Here is a 17,719-nt window from a genome sequence, read left to right as displayed (position 1 = left end):
TTTAAGAAATCTAACGGTTCCGTAGGTGTTCCGTATTCGTAAATTAAAAGTTATGGTTTTTTTTTTTTTTTTTTTCGAAAAACATGCTTTGCTTTGTGGTCGAACTTCGATCACATAAGATGAAAAAACAAATGCGTAATTAATTTAGATGAACGACCAGATGGACCATCGAAACTGCACACGACAGCTTAAATTTGTAATAACCTTATTAATATTTAATAACGCTATTGTATCTAACACTGGTGACGGCTTATACCTAAGACTTATTTAAGAACATAAGATTGTTTACATATAGAGTCGAATTTATAATACACATTTTTTTATTTTCTTGTATTGAGCTTGAGAATATACGTGCCTTTTTGTCGTAGGTACTTGTAAGTCGAATCGATCAAAAAAAAAACAATGCAAATCCTTGGTCAAAGTAAACTCCATTACAGGTTTCAATGTCATTGGAAATGCGCTTAAAGAAATAGGGTTTTTGCAATGAGCTTGACCTTCGTACGTTCACCGAAAATTTATCTATTTTTTAATTTACCTAACAGCGTTACTACGGTTCGTACTTCCAAACTAAAGTGATGTTTGTCTAATAATATTTTTTTTGCAACCATTATTTAAATAATTGCGTCAGATATTATCGCCAAATAAGACTTTTATTAATCGCGAATCGCATAAGGGCGATGAATCGGACAGTTCCGATTGCATCACCTTACAGTCCGGACGTGTTTTTACGAGAAACTGTCGCTGCCGTCGCGATCTTGTGTCTTGAGTTTCGCTGCATTGTCGTTGTCGCATCGATCGCGGCATTGTTGCGAATTCTTGACGCACTATCGCTGGCGTCGCGACCTTGGGTCGTAAAAGCAACTCGAACTTGTCGATTGTGCATTCGTAACGACTTCACATTATCACCCACTCATATCATTTATTAAATTTATTTAATTATTCGGCGAGCAAAACAGTCTCTTTCGAGACTAACCCCCCGCTGAGATCACCGCTTGTTGTGGCATTCTCACAACCCAGTGGGGCCCCACCTTCCCAAACTCCACCCCAATCCTAGCCGACTGCCGTTTTCACGGCAAAGGCACTCCCCCCCCTTGGAGCTGGTAAAGCTCAGGGGGTGAACTCCTACTCAGGGGACTCGCCTTTCGGCGAGTGTGCCTTAAGTCCCGGGGACGCCCCCCCCGGGCAAAAACGTAAGATGGAAGAAGAACTCTTAGGGTTTCTCGGGTTACTTGCCGAAAAGTACCCGGTGTTATCCAACCTCACGGCCGAATTCGCGGCCTACAGGGCCGCCCGCGCGAGTCCCGCCCCGCCCGCGTCCCTCGCCGCGTCATTTCGAGCCGCGCAGTCATGCCCCGCCCCCAAACCCAATTTGAGCGCACGTACGCACGTAGCGACTCACGAAGCGCCTAGCGCCAACGAAGCGCCTAACGCACCCGCGACGTCATTCTCGCCAATATCATCCGTCGCGTCGTCCGTAATAATTAACTCAGGTTCAGACTCCGATACCGGATCGGAGATGGACTTCGAGTCCGCGACGAGCCCGCAGCCCGGAACCTCGGATGGGTTCCAAACGGTAAAACGCGGGAAAAAACGTACTCGCGCCGTGGAGTCCCGGAGCTCCACGACAAAACAAACCAAGTCAGCGACTGCCTCCCGTCCGCAGGTAGTCGTGACACCGGAGTCGGACTCCGGCCGCCGCGCAACCCCACCGCCGCGTCCCAAGCCCGCATCCGCGCAAAAAACCGTCGCCCCGCCCCCGCTGATTCTCCAGGAGAAGTCAGCGTGGAACCGCGTCTCCCAGGCCCTTCAGGCAAACAAAATAAATTATACCCATGCGCGTAACGTCGCGCATGGGATTCAGATAAAGGTCGCAACGCCGGGCGACCATAGGGCCCTCTCAGCATACCTCCGAAAGGAGAACATAGGTTTCCACACCTATGCTCTTCAGGAGGACCGCGAGCTCCGCGTAGTAATACGCGGAGTTCCGAAGGAACTCGACATAGAGTATGTAAGGGAGGATCTGACCGCTCAGTCCCTCCCGATAGTAAGTGTGCACCGGATGCACAACGGCCGCGACAAAAAACCATATAACATGGTTTTAGTCGCTCTAGAACCAACCCCGGAGGCCAAGAAAAAGATCGCATGTCTCGCGACAGTATGTGGCCTATCCGGGGTTACCATTGAAGCCCCCCATAGACGTGGCACTCCCGGACAGTGCCACAGATGCCAACTATATGGCCACTCGGCTCGGAATTGCCACGCGCGCCCCCGCTGCGTGAAGTGTCTCGGCGATCACGCCACGGTAGATTGCTCGCGAGTTAGGGAAACCGCGACCGAACCTCCAAGCTGTGTCCTATGCCTTAAGCAAGGGCACCCCGCGAATTACCGTGGATGTCCTAGGGCTCCGCGAAAACGTCCGACCCACCCAGCCCCCCGTACCGTCGGCCCAAAGACTTCGGTGCTGAAGGCACCGAAACCCGCCTTCGTACCGGCTGCGGTTCCCACCGTCTCGGCGTGGAATAAACCGCTGCCGTATACGAGGTCGGGAACACAAACCGCACCCCAGCCCCCGCTCGCGACACGTCCCGCGCCGCAGCCCCTGCTCGCACCTCCCCCCGCGCCCGCGTACCGTCCCCCGCAACCCTCAGCCGTCAACGACTTCACGCTCGTGCGCGACTTCGTCACGGCGGTCAACTTCGACCGTCTGCGATCGTTCGCAGACGCGTTGCGAAGGGCGGTAAACCCCGAACAACGGCTCGCGGCCGCGTTCGATTACATGGACGTTTACGAGTCCGTGGCCCGTACTTTCTAAAATCACCGGTAATCAATGGCGCAAAACGCTAGAGAGAAACCATATTCCCTTACGTTAGCATTCTACAATGCTAACGGACTCGCGCGACAACGCGATCAAATTTACGAATTCCTCCGCGACAATCTTGTAGATATTCTGCTAGTGCAGGAGACCTGCCTGAAGCCCTCGCGTCGTGACCCGAAAGTCGCGAATTACGTCATGGTTAGGAATGACAGACTCACCGCCTCCAAAGGCGGGACTGCCATTTACTATAGGCGGGCCCTGCACGTTGTCCCTCTCGATACCCCCTCGCTCTCACATATCGAGGCGTCAGTGTGCCGTATCTCGCTGACGGGACACCAGCCGATCGTCATCGCATCCGTCTATCTCCCCCCGGACAAGCCCCTTCTGAGCAGTGACATCGAGTCACTGTTCGGCATGGGAGACTCCGTCATCCTGGCAGGCGATTTAAATTGCCACCACACTAGGTGGAACTGCCACAGTTCAAACATAAATGGTAGGCGTCTCGACGCGTTTATAGACGACCTTACCTTTGAAGTAGTCGGTCCCCCAACTCCAACATGTTATCCGTATAACATCGCGCTCCGTCCGAGCACTATAGACCTGGCACTGCTGAGGAACGTAACTCTGCGCTTGCGTTCCATCGAAGCAATGTCAGAGCTCGACTCAGACCACCGACCTGTCGTTATGCAGCTCGGTCGCCCCCACAACCCAGTCACAGCTACGAGGACCATGGTGGACTGGAAGAAGCTGGGCAAATGCTTAGCCGATGCCGCTCCACCAATCCTCCCCTGCGGCCCGGATTCAACTCCCTCCCCCGAGGACACAGTCGAATCCATAAACATCATCACGGATCACATCTCTTCCGCGATCATAAGATCCTCAAAAGAAGTCGATGTGGAGGATAGCTTCCACCGCATCAGACTGTCCCCCGAACTTAGGAACCTCCTAAGAGTTAGAAACGCGGCAATCCGGGCCTACGATCAACTTCCCACGCACTCAAACCGGATTCGGATGCGTCGTCTACAGCGGGATGTAAAATCTCGCCTAAGCGACGCCCGAAATGAGAATTGGGATAGTTACTTAGAAGGACTCGCGCCCTCTCATCAAGCATACTGGCGACTAGCAAGGACTCTCAAGTCCGAAACTACCGCTACTATGCCTCCTCTCGTACGCCCTTCAGGCCAACCACCGGCTTTCGATGACGATGACAAGGCAGAGTTGCTGGCCGATGCACTGCAAGAGCAGTGCACCACCAGCACTCAATACGCGGACCCCGAACACACCGAGGCAGTCGACAGGGAGGTCGAGCGCAGAGCTTCCCTGCCACCCTCGGACGCGATACCCCCCATTACCTCTGACGAAGTTAGAGAAGTAATAGACAACCTTCAACCTAAGAAGGCACCCGGCTCCGACGGCATCCGCAACCGCGCGTTAAAACTCTTACCAGTCCAACTGATAACAATGTTGGCTACCATCTTAAATGCTGCTATGACGCACTGCATCTTTCCGGCGGTATGGAAAGAAGCAGACGTTATCGGTATACACAAGCCGGGCAAACCGAATAATGAAACCGCTAGTTACCGACCGATTAGTCTCCTCCCAGCGATAGGCAAAATTTACGAACGGCTCCTTCGGAAACGCCTCTGGGACTTCGTTACCGCGAATAAAATTCTAATAGACGAGCAGTTTGGATTCCGCGCCAAACACTCGTGCGTACAACAAGTGCACCGCCTCACGGAGCACATCTTAATAGGGCTAAATAGGCGTAAACAAATCCCGACCGGCGCCCTCTTCTTCGATGTAGCGAAGGCGTTCGACAAAGTCTGGCACAACGGTTTGATCTACAAACTGTACAACATGGGAGTGCCAGACAGACTCGTGCTCATCATACGAGACTTCTTGTCGAACCGTTCGTTTCGATATCGAGTAGAGGGAACTCGTTCTCGTCCCCGTCATCTGACTGCCGGAGTCCCGCAAGGCTCCGCACTCTCCCCGTTACTATTTAGTTTGTATATCAACGATATACCCCGGTCTCCGGAGACCCATCTAGCGCTCTTCGCCGATGACACGGCTATCTACTACTCGTGTAGGAAGATGTCGTTGCTTCATCGGCGACTCCAGACCGCAGTAACCACCATGGGACAGTGGTTCCGGAAGTGGCGAATAGACATTAACCCCACGAAAAGCACAGCGGTGCTATTCAAAAGGGGTCGCCCTCCGAATACCACTTCGAGCACCCCACTCCCCAGTAGGCGCGTAAACACCTCCGCCGTTAGCCCCATCACTCTCTTTGACCAGCCCATACCGTGGGCCCCGAAGGTCAAATACCTAGGCGTCATCCTCGACAGAGGGATGACATTCCGTCCCCACGTAAAAACGGTACGCGATCGCGCCGCGTTTATACTAGGACGACTCTACCCAATGCTTTGTAGACGAAGCAAACTGTCCCTCCGTAACAAGGTAACCCTCTACAAAACTTGCATACGCCCCGTCATGACGTATGCAAGCGTAGTGTTCGCTCACGCGGCCCGCACCAACTTGAAACCCCTTCAGGTAATACAATCCCGATTCTGCAGGATAGCCGTCGGAGCACCATGGTTCCAGAGGAACGTGGACCTCCACGATGACCTGGAGCTCGACCCCGTCAGTAAGTATCTACAGTCGGCATCGCTGCGCCACTTTGAGAAGGCGGCACGACATGAGAACCCTCTTGTCGTGGCCGCCGGAAACTACATACCCGATCCTGTAGACCGTTTGGTAAACCGTCGACGTCGCCCAAAGCACGTCATCACGGATCCTCCTGATCCACTAACGGTGCTTTTAGGCAATACAAGCACCGGTCACCGTCCTCGCCGAACCCGTCGCTTGCGACGAAGGGCTCGACGAGCGAATTAACCCACAGACACAGCCCACTGAGTTTCTCGCCGGATCTTCTCAGTGGGTCGCGCTTCCGATCCGGTGGTAGATTCTGCGAAGCACTGCTCTTGCTAGGGCGGTGTTAGCAATTCTCCGGTTTGAGCCCCGCGAGCTCACCTACACAAGCTAGGGTAAGCTGAAATAGCCTCTCAAGGCTATCAGCATAGGTAGGGAAAAAAAAAAAAAAAAAAAATGAATCGAGAAAAACACGCCGTCCTTGGACGTTCAACATTAAACCGTTACGTATTAACTAAATCACAAACTGTTGAGATAAGTGTGTATTTTAGTTTTTCGTTGTTTTATTAGCGTAGATGAGCAAAATTAACTTACGAACCTACTGGTGTTGAACGGTCGCAGGAGCCCTTGCCACTGCCGATCTTTAATTTGAAGCCCCAATTGAGTTACCGATGACTTTTAAAACCTTTAAAACATTCATCCATGACTAAAATATAGGCTGTAGTTAAAACTGATGACAAAAAATAGATTACCAAAGAGATACATCTACAGTCCGTACTACCTCATTGTCATTCTCATGAACATTAACTTAGTCAAATATTTGTCAATTCAGAATCGTAATGACTTTGTTCTATTTTTAATTTAGGAAATAACGTTTTACGAGAACAAAGCTTACATACATACAGAAGGAAGTAGGAAGACGACTCAATGACAAATGTATGTAATATCGAGCTCTGTTAAATAAATGAGGCCGCCTACCGCATTTAGTTGATATGATAGTACTGATAGCACTGAATTTTTTAATATGTGCGTATTTTCTCGGGTCATCGTGCTCTTCGAACCCGTCGCTTGCGACGAAGGTATCGGCGCGAAAATTAACCCACAGACACAGCCAACTGAGTTTCTCGACCGATTTTCTCAGTAAGTCGCGTATCCGATCCGGCGGTAGATTCTGCGAAGCACTGGTCTTGCTAGGGTTAGGTTTGAACACCGTGAGCTCACCTGCTTGTTAGGGTGAGAAGAGATAATAGTATGTATTTATCTAGAAGGATGATGAATTTATACGTGGATGACAACTGTGTGTATGTAGTGAACGTAAGTAGGACTAAAGTTAGAGATAAATGGAAGATAAATGTTGCGCCGACATCTGATTTAAAAAACAAAAATACTTTTTTTTATTGCTTAGGTAAGTGGACGAGCTTACGGCCCACCCAGTGTTCAGTGGTTACCCGAGCCCACATACATCTACAACGTAAATACCCGCCACCTACCTTGAGATAGGAATTCTAAGGTCTCAGTTTTTACAGCACAACGGCTACCCCAAACTTCAAACCGAAACGCATTATAATGATTAAAAGTATTACAATTTGAGCTCGTTTCTTCAAATACCAACTGTTTTTGGCATATTTCTACTGTTTGCTAATTCGCGAGATTAGTTCGCGTTTCGCGTTCATTGTAATATCTTTGTTTGCATAAGGCCACGGTCGAAATCTGGCAACCACGAAACTCATTACAATCGGTCTGGCCTGCGACTTTTACCAATATAATTTCTACATAAATTGCGTATTTACGTTGCCCAAATTTCTTTGCGTTAAACGGAATGAGTTATTATTGTAAAAATATTGTACTACTCTAAATATTGTTCACTGGTGGTAGGACCTCTTGTGAGTCCGCGCGGGTGGGTACAACCGCCCTGCCTATTTCTGTCGTGAAGCAGTAATGCGTTTCGGTTTGAAGGGTGGGGCAGCCGTTGTAACTATACTGAGACCTTAGAACTTATATCTCAAGGTGGGTGGCGCATTTACGTTGTGGATGTCTATGGGCTCCAGTAACCACTTAATACCAGGTGGGTAATAAAAGATCGTCCACCCATCTAAACAATAAAAAAAAAAATACAGAATTAATATTGGAACTCGTTTAGAACACACTAGAACTTATTATATTTTAACTGTATATATTATTCTACATACATTTCTCAATTAATAATTACAACATATCCAACTATTAAAAGCCGCGCAAATAAAGCTCAGTGATACCGAAACAATTGTGATAAACGATACATGAGTCGACTATTATCAAAGCCGGCAATCTGACTTTTGAACAATGATTGGTAAATCAGAAAAACGAATTATTGACTTTGTATTCCATTGGCAGTCACAAAACTCTTCGGAACGACATCTTAGATAAATAACAGGTTAACTATTAACCTTTATTTAATGCAGGTTTTTAACCGTATTCTTTGAAGGAGACGATTATATTCAAATCAATCTGTATTGACATATCAATATTTTTTTTTTGTCCAAATGCACAGATTGCCACCTTTGATAATAGACGACTCACATGTGAGAAATCGCCGCGTGAGTTTTGACACGAGACTCGTCGCCATTCATGAGAGTTCATGACACAGAAATTATCGCTAGAACAAAAGATATTCCGTTACTTCCGTTGACGTCAGACCTAACTCTGCACTGATGCTGAATAAACATATATTCAAATTTGTGACCTATATGTTTAACGCAAGGAAATTTGCTATGATAATAGTGAAATCGAAGTGTTTTAATGAAAGTATAATAAATAAGTATTGATTTGTTTATCCACGATTTAGAAATGAAGTCTTTATCGTGTTAACATTTTTAAACACAATTACAACCCAAACAAACTTTGAATAAATTTTGTCTGTTTGGCATGATCTCGAAAATATCTCGAGCGACATTGGACTGACTTACGTTGGCGGGCAGATAATATTACAATTAATTTTTTATAGTTTTTTTTATCCTGGTTTATATTTATGGTTTTTGGTTGACATTAGTTGGGGAATTTATTTCAATCGGAATGAATTTTATTTTTCAATAACGTAACAAATTAACGCTTGGGCACATCTAGACTTCAATAAACTATTCACTCAATACGTATCATAATGTTTTTAGGTCATAGTCATTAGCAAATCTCATACGAGTTTACCTTTGTTTGATACATTAAATTTTTTTTTTTAGATATTGTATCTTTACGTTTGATATACTTTTTGGGCTTTTCTTGATGATGCGTGCAGGTTTTGAATTTAACAAAAGGATTTTTTGATTTATTAACTGATGCTCATTGCGGTTGTTAAAAGAACGTTGCTAAACTGTTGCCTCCTCCAATGAAGTTTTTAATTACGAGACCTTCAGCCTGTTACGTCGATGAAGGATTGCTTAACGCCGACCGAGTACCTACCACGCATTCACACAAACGTACAGCTTCGTACCATTATTTCCGTTTAGAAACCAGCTGTTTAGTTGTTGGGCAATGGCGACCGTGTTATACCCATTGTCTATCATAATAACGTGTTACATACAAATCTGCTAATGTTTGAAAATGTATTCGAGGTTCATACAAAGAGCGGGACAGTATTATGTCTAAATGATACAGAAAATTATAAGAAAGATGTGTGGTGTCGTCGGACACCGGATAGGAACGAAGTTCCTTATTATAAAAATATTAATTTTAAGTTCTATTCGAGGTACCTATAAAGAAAATAAAACTGAAGGTTTCGCAACAACCCACGGTCGTTCGGTAACGTGCGAACTTATTGTGGTACACTTCATTTACGGTTGTTTGCATACGAGTTAGTGTTTTGCGCAAACGAACGCTCTGAGATCGTGGTCAATGAAAGATAAAAAAAATGTTATTTTTTGTACGTTATTACAAAGTTAAGTCGTACACTGTGTGCATTACTAATTTGTACGTTTTCACCAAGTTAAGTCGTACATTGCGTGCATTACTAATAAAAATCTTACGTTACGGACGTTCTTTCCCCCTCCGGATCGCCCCATAAGGAACTTTGTTCCAAAAATATAAAGAGCATGCGATTAATAATATTTTTATTATTGAATTAGAACGTTAATAATATTATTAAATCTTGATTAATCTGAAATATATTATTTATATTGAATTGATTTTAAAAAGCAGGAAGTATATTTAATAAACAAATTAATTTGCCAACTTCCTGGTAATCATGATCCCATACCATCAGTTGTATATATAAAAAGATAAAACAATGCATCAACTTGATACAAAAATAGATAAAAAGCAAAAATACAAATTTTCGTGTAAGATTATCGTATGTTTTTGCAAAATCGATAACAAAACTGATTCAAACGAATCGAAATGTCTCATTGATCGGCGTTCGAGGAAATTTTATTACACATCTGATGACGTTATGTAATATTCCGATGTGTTCTGGTTCTGAGTTCGTACAGCGTTTCCTCAAAATGAGACAAACAAATAGTTTCACACAGGATAATCCCGCGACGAAAATCGTATTCTGTGACGTCACGAAAGTGGTCGCGAATATTGTTTTGAGTCTCTTTTTATAGTATTTTAACAAATTATACATTCAATGTGACGTGTAAGATGAAAATAATGTGAAGTTTTTTTTTTTCTTTTCAATATCTCGGTAGCATTGTACTGTATAATAAATTAGCGCTGAACGATTTGCATATAAGGACATCACCACCGCTGAACCTGAGGGCAATGACCGTTCGTACCAAACGCTCCTAGTCATTTACTAGAAAATTGTTGTATCCATTGTGTTATTAAAAGAAAAGTCAAAAAGTCAAAGTTGAATGTAAATAATCAACATAACATTGTTTCTCATCATAAAATAAGATTATAAAAGAAATATGCACGAATTTACCACCTCTTCAATTGAATATGCAATTTCGAAAAGGGCACATGTCGCATATTTTGTCAAATACGTTTTTTCATATACCTACATGTAGTTTTTAGGCTTACTTACACCCATTTTATAATAATTCCAGTAATTTTCAATTGCTAATTAACACTAAAATATATCTCAAAAGTTAATATTTTAAATTTTACACTGCTTTAGAAAATAATCAGATTTTTTCATTTCCTGAACATTTTACGTTTTCAGAGATGTGCCCTTTTCGAAATTGCATATTCAATTGCTTTCTATTCAATCGACCAATGTATATATAGGTAGCCTCAATTTTAGATCTTTGAGGATAAACATTCGCGGCCCTAATCATGATATCTATATCGGTACCGCTTTCGCAATATTTACCTACCATAAATAAGTATTTAAAGTGTATTGACGCATATTGAAGTTGAGGCGTACGTTGGCATCGCGCCGAGCGAAGATTCCAATTCGCCTCGGAACATAGAAAGGCCAATGCATAGTGCAACTACCTACATCACTTTCCGTCCCCCACCACGAATACTATATTTTTTATGATACGTTGTTTTAAAACGTGATTAATAAGGTTAATAATAATATGTTGTGTTAGCATACTCACAACACCTTTGTTGATAATTAACTACCAGTATAAAATAAATAGATTAGGTGCATTTAGCAAAATATAACTAACTACGCAGTATCCTGTCGATAAGAAGTTAATGTAGGAAACTACAATGCTTGCAGTCGTACTAATCTAAAATCTTTGTTCTCCGCTACAAAATAACGATATCTTTTTACAATAAACCAAGTCTCGTACCGTCGAAGTAATGAGCAAAATTTTTATAGTCAATTCGATAATTAATTGATCTGCTATGAGTCACCGCGAAATAAATAGCATCAAAAATGTAACAATAAAATTTCGAATTATATATAGCATTGTGCTTATAAATAAAATACTCTCTTATCAATCACCCAATTACGGTTGATGCGACTAAACTTATTCATTTATGACTGCTGATTAGTTACGAATTATATTCACGATAGGACCACTAGACCATCATGATAAAAATATATATGGAGATGGATTATATTGATTTGAAACCGTTTTCTACTGACCTGTTTATTTTAATACAAAGAAAAACGAAAAGGTACGAAACAATGCGTCAAATGTTGTTTTAAATATCGATAACTTCCTGTGTGCTCTGTGAGGTGTGATTCTTTGTCGATGTATCGAAGAACGATTAAAATGCTACCTTCAAACTTATAGCTTGAATAAAATATATTTCCAGTGTATTGACGTCTGTACATTATTTGTCGTTTCTTATATCAGCCGTTGTTCGTGCGTGTAGATCGCGATGTCAATTCTTGAACGTGCCCCGAAAATGTTATTTTTCCGGTTTTTAACAGACTTATTTTTGTTTCTTTCGGACGACCGTTACCTAAATAGTCCTTCTGCATTTCAATGCTTTTTTGTTTATTGCTTAGATGGGTGGACGGACTCACAGCCCACCTGGTGTTAACTGGTTACTGGAGCCCATAGACATCTACAACGTAAATGCGCCACCCACCTTGAGATATAAGTTCTAAGATCTCAGTATAGTTACAACGGCTGCCCTAGCCTTCAGACCGAAACACATTACTGCTTCACGGCAGAAATAGGTAAGGCGGTGGTACCTACCCGCGCGGACTCACAAGAGGCCGTTCCTTTATATAATCACGAGAACTGTGTGATATTGTTAAACGGCTTCTTTTCTAAATACGTATAACTGAGAAACGACCAGTTTTTAACGTATAGCGTTAACGATCCAGCTTCATAAGTTCGTTCAATGTAAACAACAAAATAGTTTCGGTTAATATTTTCAATCGGTAAGCCTTTCTTACCGGAGGTGTAGTCACTCACAGTCGACACGAGCTCCTTGACCCACTTGCGATAGTACATCGTGACGTTGGTCAACGTGGGCTGACGTCGGTGATGAGCGACTTTCACCAAAACATAGTCACGTGTTAAACCATAGAAACGCCCTTTATTTCACCAATACTTATTTTGAAGCTTTCGTGGCTTTAACGGGTAAGATTCTCCGTAAGCCGCGTAATCCTGCAGAGTCAGGAATTCTTTTGTGAACTATAGGTACGTAGAAATAAAGTTTAAATCAGAAATAACATTTCGTAATAGATGGCATTGTTTTGAGTATTGATTCGGCGAATCAGTCGCGACTTGAAGAGTATATAACCATTTCGATATAGTCGAGTTAATTATGGCTGGAATACGCCAAGAAAAGACAAAAAATGCTTTAACTAATTTTCTCTTTAAAATTTATTAACCATTTAAATCTACAGAACAAACCGTTGATCGCCTTGAGCCGAATTTCTCATTAATTATTCATACATTGGAAATTATTCATAAATGTATTACGTGCAGTGCGAACCGTGACCAAAGCCTTGAGTATTCATTCATTTTTAAGATTTCGATAGATCGAGAGGATACTGCTTAAACGCTGTTCGTATGATCGTTATGAGTTTACGTTATCGATCATAAGCTACGAAGCTTGAAATAGCGATCCGGTACTGTTCATCGTTCACCGTGGCCCACTAACCGAGTTTGTGAGCAACAGAAGTAGGCGTCGTACGCTTGTTGTAGGCAAAACGGACATCGGGCGTTCGGCGCTACGACTTTTTTTTCTTTTTTTTATTGCTTCCACGGGTGGACGAGCTCACAGCCCAGCTGGTGTTAGTGGTTACTGGAGCCCATAGACATTACGACGTAAATGCGCCACCCACCTTGAGATATAAGTTCTAAGGTCTCAAGTATAGTTACAACGGCTGCCCCACCCACCCTTCAAACCGAAACGCATTACAGCTTCACCGCAGAAATAGGCAGGGTGGTGGTACCTACCCGCGCGGGCTCACAAGAAATCCTACCACCAGTAAACCTTGTAATTTTACGTTAAAAATTATTCTATTTAAATTACTACCATAATAAGTAACGCACTGCATGAAATATGTTTAAATAAATAAACATTGTACGCAGTAATAACTTTCGTAGGACGTAGTGGATTTCTTCAATGATTTATTAGCATATTGAAATTGAAAAAAAAAACCAAATTTATCGAGAATAAGGTTTATTTTAGTTTCGAATAATAATATATGAAATTAACCATACCTACGTTTGTTTGTACGTCCGCGTTTCATTGTATCACGCCGGTGTTTCGCTCAATAATCGTTTTATAATAGTTCCCACGACGGGCTCCAATTCAGCGGCGTGGCAAAAGAAACGACAGTTAGCTTGTCATACAAAGAATTTAAAGTTTATCCGTTACAATAAAACGAAGGATTGTGAATTTTGATGAATATATGAAGACCATCAACGCAAAAGTGACCTAAACCACATTTTTTTTATATTCAAGCTTATATGACGTATATTCGAATTTATTTGAATAAATTTTGATGCAAAACCGGCCTATCCACAGTTTCGCCCATAGATAACAGATAGCTTTGTAAACATTATTTTTGCGCGTATCGTTTTTTTTGCTTAGTCAAATTCAAATTCATGAAAATGCAAACCTAATTGCCTCCATACTGACTATGGTAAGCTTAGGCCACTTTTGCCACATATATCTTTATAGGTTTAATTATTTTTAATTGATTGAGTTATTGATGTTCGGACTGATAGAGTAGCTTGTGCGCGATAACGTAGTCGAGTCAAAGTATGTTCGATATATAAGGTTATCGGCGATGGTGTCACCGACCAGCCGGCGGCGGCGGCGCGCCAACACGCGATTCTGTATACAAACAACGGCACGGCACACACGCATACGACTCTACGTAGAGAGGTGGCCAACAAAGAGCGCGTTGTACATACAAACGGACCGACTTTATGCGCTTCATGCGATGTAGCCGTCATGCGCACATGCTCTTGATAGTGAAGTTCATTTCGTTTTATTGATCCGAATTAAAATAAACCAAACCTACACATTGATACACCTAAGACGTTAGTTTATCAAACGGACTCTAACGCTTGAAGACCACCTGCAGACAATTAGTATAATGATAAAATATTTATGTAATTTGTACATGACCAAGAACAGGGTAAATCATAATTAAATTAATTACATATTAGTTTAATATGTAATAAAGTGAAGCTTTATTTAGAATTGGTTTGATTAAGAAATAATTCTCAAATTCATAAATGTCGTTCGTCACGTAAGCAAATCTCGTCACGTAAGCAAATCTGATGAAATTATGGCATTATTACGGAGTCTCGTAAGCGGTATGATTCTGAAAAACGTATGATTCACGTTCGATCGTAATTTTTACCGTTAAAAATAAAAGTTTCCTCTCGGTATCTGTATTAAGACGAAAGTATTTTTTTCAAAAACAACCTTATAACGAATTGACTGTATATAGTATCATTGACATTGATGGTATAATTGATGATATAAATGATTGAAATAATATGTTTTTCGGATCCCGAATTTTAATTTCATTAATATTCTGACACATTTCCTGTAAGATTTGTGCTTTAAGAATCGGAGACAATGACCGGCCTTCCTTCCCTTGTCAATCATTGTACTCTCACTCTTCCGTAGTTTAAAGTGAATTATCTATTTTTCTCTCTTATCGTCAAATTAATTAATCATTCATAACTCTGAAAATGAAAATTTACAATTCACGGAACAAAACCGATTAATTGTTGCTTAAATAAATAATTAGTAGGTACTAAGGAAACGATTAAATAATGATCACTTAAAAAACGATTATATATATTCAATAAAGAAACGATAATGTCTAGATAATTATCTAATGTTACCATTTACATTTTTGTCCGGAGTCGAACCCATATTATATTATCGTACGTAAACATCGCGTCCACGCGGGTCGCGGGCATCAGCTGTTTAGTGTAAACAACTAAACAAACGTCAGTACAAATCGAGTTGCTTCAGGGTTAGGACGCTCTGCGTGTTAAATATCTAAAATAAGTTCAAATACAAGTAATGTTTTGTACGAAAAAGTTGTGTTATTGTTTAGAAAAAATGAGAATAGGCCAGTCGATCGTTGTGTCCCGTTAACGAAGGCGCGCTGCGTACGTAACGTATAAAGCGTGGGCTGCCCCACCAGCGCGTCATTAGTACAGCGCCCGCGCGCGCGATAGCACGTACCTCTAACTCAAGCTCCGCGCTCGTATTTCGACTCTATGTGTACACAAGCCAACCAAGAAACATGCATTTTTGTATTCAATTCCACGATTGGTTTTATCAAGAGACCGTCGCGTCGGTGGACCCTGCCGGCGCTGCAGCACGCCGGCGCAAGCCGCGTGATCAACGCCGCCCCCCGTCCGCGCCGACGACGCCGTCGACGCCGCAGAGACTCTCCACTGAACAACTAGCACAGGCCCTCCGGTCACATTTCCTGTCTCCAAAGCGCATGTGGACCTTGGGATATCCTTTGGAAATTGAACCGAATTCGACTAAAGCGGTCGTATACATAAATCCACCGCCTCGACCTAGACCGATGACTACGTGGGATGTAAATGCCCCTGAATTTGTTCCCGGGTCCCAAGGTGACAGCGGTCGCGGGTCCTTGGGGTCAACTCCGCGATCTGACAGTGACGAAGAAGCGGATGCTGTGGAACACTTGTGTGTACGTTGTGATAAAATGTTTAGAATGACTCGTGATGGTGAATACGTTAAAGAAGAAACATGCCTCTATCATTGGGGCCGTGTTAGTAGTGATTCTCGGTACGCATGCTGCAAATCAATGCTCGGCTCAAGAGGATGCAGTGTAGCGCGATCTCATGTGTGGAGCGGTACTCGTCCTGGGATGAACGGACCTCTTGAAGGCTACGTGCGCGCACGTTCACCTCGCGGTGGAGTGTATGCTATTGACACGGAGATGTGTTATACTACAGCAGGATTGGAATTAGCTAGTATCGCGGTCATTGCAGCCGATGGCCGTCTTGTATACCGATCACTAGTTAAACCGAGTTCACCTGTCGTCGATCACAACACCCGTTTCTCGGGCATCAGGCCGCGCGACTTGGCGCGCGCGACTAAGACGCTACGAGACGTACAAAACGATATACTAGGATTCGTTGGAACTGACACAATCCTTATCGGACATGCTCTGGAAAATGATCTCCGCGCTTTGAAGTTATTGCACAGCGCAGTTGTAGATACATGTGCTTTATATCCACACGCACGAGGATTCCCAATGCGCCGATCACTACGCGCCCTATCCGAGGAGCTTCTGGGCCGTACTGTACAAAGAGGCAGCAATGGTCACTCGCCATTGGAAGATGCTCGAGCTGCTATGGATTTGGTGCTACTTAAAGTACAGCAGGAGCAAGCGAACAGAGTACACAGCATATCATATCAACTACCTATTTTGCAACCTTATGATCCATTAGTTAGTTCCGCCTAATAATTTGAGTGATAATATTTTAATGTGAAAAGAAATTTGTTCTATGGACACAATTAATGAATTATTGACCAAATTGTGATTGACAATATTCGAGAGTGACTAAATTGTCACGTTGACGGAGCGCGCGTACTGACATGTGTAGTATGTGCCTCTGAATTGCAATCGAGGCAATAAACGTGATATTTTTTTAAACCTTGTTTATTTTTATCACTATACCTTTAATTCTAAGCGTTACAAAGTAGGCTATCTATCAGATTAGTGAATTTGAATAAGTTTCGAAAGATCCCATTTGGCAGATAAAAATATATTTTTTATAACTGTTAATATCAAACCACTATGACCATATTGGTGTCACTGTAGCTGTTATAAAAACTTTCACTATTCTAGGTTTCACCGCTACGTAACAACTAGTTGTTAGCTGTGGCACGTAATCCACTTAAGGTTAGCTCTACTCTGTGGTAAGCCTTATTCTGCTCGTCTTTAGATTCAATTCGGATTAACAAATTCATCAACATTATCCATCAGAAAAGCTTCTTCATAAAGATACACTTAACGCATTCTTGTTCACTGATTGGCAGATGTTTTCCTGATTAGCAAACAAATTTCTGGCAATGTAATATAATAAACATGATTCTCTGCCCAGCTCTAATTTGTACACTGAATTATAACATACAAAAATAGGTTTACCTAAAAGACGTAATAAAATTTTGCTGATAGGGAATTCCTTATTATGAAACGAAACAAGTTCTGCTCTAGAGTGAATCATTTGATTAAGCCGGTGTGAACGGGAAAAGCACACGTCGTCACACCACCGGAAGATTTCGTAAGTATGAAGATATTGACTGTACGAATGTTTTGATGAATATGTGTATGTAAAAATAATAATATTAATAGCGAGGTGACTAAGTCTAGCTGTGTTTTCTCAGTGACTAACTCAT

At 42.7% G+C, this 17,719-nt stretch overlaps 1 protein-coding gene across 2 annotated transcripts in view; it reads left to right on the top strand.

Moving 5' to 3' along the window:
- The window catches only part of LOC101737318 (transducin beta-like protein 2), a 79,779-nt gene that overhangs the window by 22,777 nt on the left and 39,283 nt on the right, over positions 1-17,719 (top strand). Inside the window, exon 3 of one of the 2 annotated variants that reach the window (XM_038012286.2) lies at positions 15,622-16,973. The exons of the other annotated variant lie outside the window; for it this stretch is intronic. Within the exon in view, the coding sequence (XP_037868214.1) occupies positions 15,622-16,781 (1,160 nt within the window). The 3' untranslated portion in view covers positions 16,782-16,973. Of the gene's footprint in view, positions 1-15,621; positions 16,974-17,719 lie in introns of those variants that run through there. 2 annotated transcript variants of the gene reach the window in all.

Source organism: Bombyx mori, chromosome 8 (assembly GCF_030269925.1).
Source record: "Bombyx mori chromosome 8, ASM3026992v2".
Classification (NCBI taxonomy): Eukaryota; Metazoa; Arthropoda; class Insecta; order Lepidoptera; family Bombycidae; genus Bombyx; species Bombyx mori.
Note: the sequence above shows the minus strand (reverse complement) of the source record. Positions and strands in the feature narration are given on the sequence as shown.